This window comes from Chenopodium quinoa, unplaced genomic scaffold (genome assembly GCF_001683475.1).
Source record: "Chenopodium quinoa cultivar QQ74 unplaced genomic scaffold, ASM168347v1, whole genome shotgun sequence".
Taxonomy (NCBI): domain Eukaryota; kingdom Viridiplantae; phylum Streptophyta; class Magnoliopsida; order Caryophyllales; family Amaranthaceae; genus Chenopodium; species Chenopodium quinoa.
The window spans coordinates 4,498,516-4,503,388 of NW_018742461.1; the positions used below are offsets into that span (position 1 = coordinate 4,498,516).

A 4,873-nucleotide genomic window follows, 5' to 3' on the forward strand; every position below is an offset into this window, starting at 1 on the left:
AGACAAAAGGCTAAGAAACATTAATTAAGTATAACAAAAGAATTTAGTCAATAAAACAAGTGGACCTAACTTTGGATTTTGGAGCCACCTCAGTAGCTCAGTCCTCACTATAGTTTCAACACTTTAAACTTAAAATTAAGGCCTTGGTTGGTTGACAATATGAAATGGGGGAAGTGAAAATTTATGGGATTTGATAAATTGAGGAGTTGTTTGGTTGACACAAAAAAACAAAAATGATGAAAGTTGAAATTCATGGGAATTTTAACTTTCCACAAAACAAGGGAAGTAAATTACCTAGCCCCTCCTAAGTCAATCAAAATTCACGGGATTTCTAAATTCCCACATTGCCAACCAAACAAATTTAGAAAATTCCTAGGAATTTCATTAGGAAAATAACTTTCCATGAAATGCAATTTCCTATGAAATTTAATTCTCATGCCAACTAAACAAGGCCTAAAATAAAATACAGAAGAAGTAAATAGCAATCTTTGATCATAAAAGGCAAAGCAAAAAATAAAGCTAAAAAATTCCAATCCAAAAAGAAAATATAATAATAATTTTTATAGTATTAATAATAAAATAAAAAATAAAAATAAAATAAAAAACTTTAAGAGCAAACAAAGCCGTCATGATTCTGACAAATGTTAACAACCTTGCCTCAGCTGTAAGCAAAGGCAAACGTTTTCATTCGTTTGCACCAAATTAGGGTATATTAATACGAGTACAATAATACTACAACAATAATAATCCCTTCGCCTCTCAGTTAGTGTTTTATTCACCTAATTTTTACATATCTAAATTTACCTGAATGTATCTGAACTTATTAAAACTTATTTAAATTGTAATTTGAACTTGGTCAACCCTTATCAAAACTTATTTTTCCTGAACTGAAATTATCAACTTATCAGGCTTGAAATAAGTGAAAATAAGATGAACTTATTAGACTTTACTAAAATTTATTTTAGTTATAATAACATTCATCTGATTTTTACTTATATGAATATATGTGAACTTATTAGACTTTATTAAAACTTATTTAGTTATAATTTTTTAAGTTATTCTTATCAGAAATTTTTTTTTTTTTTGAACTTATCTTATCTAAACTTAACTAAACTAATCTGAACTTATTAAATCTAAAATAAGTGAAAATAATCGGTCTCTTCTTTAGGCTGTGATTATCTCATAAAAAAATTTAAATACAAAGAAATTTTAATAACGGAAAAACATAACAACAGTAGTACCGAATTATGCCAATTTTGTATGCTTTTTCTTCTAAAATATGGCATGTATTGTGCATAAAAACAAAGCTCACATGATTTTTCACTCCCTTTTATTTTAAAGCAATTTCACGGAAATTTCATTGCATGAAATACTCACTCACTCTCACTTGAAAGTCTTTTTAACTCTTTAACTTCTTTGAATTTTAAAAATTTAAATTATAACGTAAAGTATTATTTTAAGTGCTATCAATCTATCATTGTATCATGTATGTCTTTATCATATAATACCAAATTTCAATATTTTGACATGGTCTTTTTGGCGGCCATGATTTTCTAAATTCTATCTATATTTGTCTATTTCTTGACACGTTATAAATTTGTGACGTTTATTTGATATTATTTGTGTAGCTTAAAAACTTGAAACAATTTGGAGTTTTAATATTTTGAAAGATGTTTCTTTTAGGAAAATATTATGGTTCAGTTACACAAATTCGAAATAAACATGTCAACATCTATATGCCTCCCTTTGAACAGAAAATTGGGAATTGCACATGGAAGTTTCGACATAACTTGTAAGCTTATCCTACTAATCCTTTCGGTTAGAATTGTCAATGTAGACGTTATGAATCATAAATTCATATTGGCCTATTGCCTGTCTATAGGTGCGCCTACCTATACAATACCGTGCACTCCCCCAACATTGATGTGAACATGGTGACTAGGATTCGAATTTGTGACCTCAAAAGTTTAGCCGATAGTCTAAGCGATCATGGGACATATTTCTTAGTTGAACCATTCATCTAAAGGGGGAGTGTACTGTATTACACTCTCAGCTTGTATTCGTACAAATGTACAAGCATACTAGTGTCTTGATTGTTATAGGACAAATATCTCGTTTAATGACTAACTTTAAAAATTTAAATAAATATGAAAATAAAAAATCTAAGTAGATAAATCACATCATACATAATTGAAGAATGACACGTGGGGCATGCCGCCCTTAGTGGGCACTCAAAGTCATAAATTAGCATGAGCACAATAATGTTGCACCACCACCACTAAATTTATTTCAAACTTCTACAAGGACTACACTATAATTTACTCCACTTCGTATAACATAAAGTTTTAATTTTTGAACTGACCAAATTCCTAAAGGCGCCTAAAATTAGAAGTGAAAACATATCAATAAAACAATTCAAAAATGTTAAATATGAAGTCTAAATAAAAGTATTTCATATATATATAATAGGAGTAATACAAATACTCCACTAAAAGTTAGGTAAAAAAATTCAACCTCACTATAAAATCAAATTAAACCTAAGAAACTAAAATTAAATATAGGAGTAATAACTAGTTTAATTGAAACTACAACAAATTTGATCAAACTAAGCAAAAATATTACTACTAAAAAAAAAAAAAAAACTAGAAATACTAAAATTTAACTGCCCCCCTAAAATCTGTTACAACTAACCTGCCTACCAAAGCCAACCACCACCAAAATTGTACAAATTAAACCGGGTTAATTTATAAACCAATAATCCCGAACCCGGTTCATAATGTTGTCTCTCTAACTACTCAAAATCGTCTGAGCTAAACCGGTGATCGACTCGGTAGTTTCCTTTTTCTTCCTCATCTCTAACACCTTACGGTGGCTATTGGAATGAACCTCACTCGAAAAAGTCGGGCTACAAGCCGGTCTATACTCCGGAAACAATCGACCCGACTTGAACCGAACTCCACAAGCATTACACAACGTTTTTGGACCGTTTGGACCGGCCCTCCATTGGGGGGTTTTCGTAACTTGACAATGGCTACACCTCCTCTGAACCGGAGGATTTTCACCGGCCGATGAATTCACCGCCGGTTTTTTCTTCGGTTTTTTCATGGGTGGTTTTCCGAAGTTGAAAAGCACACCCATGTCCTGAACCGGTGGTGGAAAAAACAGTGTTGATACTGGAGAAGACGTCGGCGAAGACGTCGATGATGAATCGGTTTTGGGGGGCGAATTAAATACCCAACTCCGGTTCCCGGTTGACCGGGACCGCTTGCTTCTCGGCTTCACCGGAACTGCCGATGGGTTGGGTATGCACGAAATTCTGTAAAACACCGGTTTGTTCACCGGTTCAACTCGGTTCATGAAATTGAACCCGGTTTTAGTTTTTTGCGCGTCTAAAATTGGATTCGGACATGCAAGTATTGGCTCAGGGATTGAATCGTCCATCAAATGTGACCATAATTCAAGCTCTTGCACATCATCCACCTACACAAATTTCAATTACAATTAACACAAATTTCTTTTTTCTTTTTTCTTTTTTTGAGAAAAATTAACACAAATTTCAATTACAATTAACCCAAATTAAACCTTTAAATTTCAATTATACCCCTAAAAAATAAAACATGTACTACGTAATTCCAATTTCACCCCAAAAAAAATTAAATATGTAATTCCAATTTCACCCCAAAACAATTAGAAAAGTGAATTTCACTTTTACCCCAAAATAATTTTAGGACAAGGAAGATAACGGAGGAAGTGAAATGACGAAAGTGCCCTTACCGGAATAGCGAGGTCCGGTGAAAAATTGGTGGAATTGTCGTTGGAATCATCAACAGGGTCATGGGAGGAGGAGAGAGAGAAAGAGGAAGAGTCTTTTTCGTCTTCCTCCTCCAAAACCGACGACCCATCAATATTTTCTTCGTTTGGAAGGTCAAAAAATTCGTCAATTGAGAAATCGTCGCTTGGTAAACCTGCGACGCACCAAAAATCGTCGAAAATACTTTGTGGGTTGTTCGTTTTCATGGCTATTTCCGACGAAAAGCTCGATTTTAGCGCTCTGGCTTCCATGCACTCCATTTTTATACTACACAAAATTTTTGTAATTATACCCCTGAAAAATTAAACAAAAACCCACAAAATTAAACATAAAAATTAAACGCTTTTGTTGTCAATTCATTAATTAATTTAAATTATGACCCAAATTAAAGGGCGTTTCGTAAAATTAAATGTTCCCCCATATAAACATATTCAAATAATAACAACATATATAATTAATTAACTGAATTAATTTATATACCTTGTGAATGAATGAATGAAAATGAAAATTGTGGGTTGGAAGAAAGAAGAAGAGAGTTAGAAATAATTTTAGAGAGAAAGAAGAGAGAGAAAAAGAAGGTGGGTAGGAGTTGGGGAAAAAAGAAGAGGAGAAAGAACACTAAAAGAAAGTCTAATTCAAGGGCGGGATAGGTGGGTGAGTTAATGGTTTATCTTCAAAATTTTACAACTTTTTTTTCTCTCTCTAACTTTTTATATAATCCTTTTTTTGGGGGGTTTTTTGATTTTTGAATTTTGGATTTTGTTCCTAAAATTAATAATCATGTTAATTTTATTTTTAATAAAATTGTTAGGTGTGTGTTGGGAAATTTCTATCTATATTGACATTTTACCAAAAGTGTTTGACATTTTATTGATTTTATTGCCTTCTTTGTGGGATGAGGTTGTCAAGAAATTTGTATCTTACCTGATTTTACCTAAGCGTGTGGTTTTATCTGAGATGTAATAATAGTATAGGTAAAATTAGAGAAGATTCTATGGGATCGTAGTTATTAATTTCGTATAATGGATAAGATATTGTTCATTAATAATAATAGGAATGTAT

At 32.0% G+C, this 4,873-nt stretch overlaps 1 protein-coding gene across 1 annotated transcript; it reads right to left on the reverse strand.

Moving 5' to 3' along the window:
• Positions 1–2,508: 2,508 nt before the first annotated feature.
• LOC110718880 (GATA transcription factor 5-like) lies at positions 2,509–4,564 on the reverse strand. The gene is made up of 3 exons (XM_021897810.1): positions 4,292–4,564; positions 3,775–4,105; positions 2,509–3,480 (listed from the first exon to the last, which is right to left on the reverse strand). The coding sequence occupies exons 2-3, from the start codon at positions 4,069–4,071 to the stop codon at positions 2,788–2,790; spliced, it is 990 nt and encodes a 329-aa protein (XP_021753502.1). The 5' UTR covers positions 4,072–4,105; positions 4,292–4,564; the 3' UTR covers positions 2,509–2,787.
• Positions 4,565–4,873: the final 309 nt, after the last annotated feature.

Bases quoted from the DNA above. Each gene is read 5' to 3' on its own strand.
- LOC110718880 (XM_021897810.1), bottom strand. From the start codon at position 4,071: ATGGAGTGCATGGAAGCCAGAGCGCTAAAATCGAGCTTTTCGTCGGAA. The intron at 3,481-3,774 runs GTAAGGGCACTT...AAATTTGTGTAG, and splicing joins CACCGGACCTCGCTATTCCG to GTGGATGATGTGCAAGAGCT.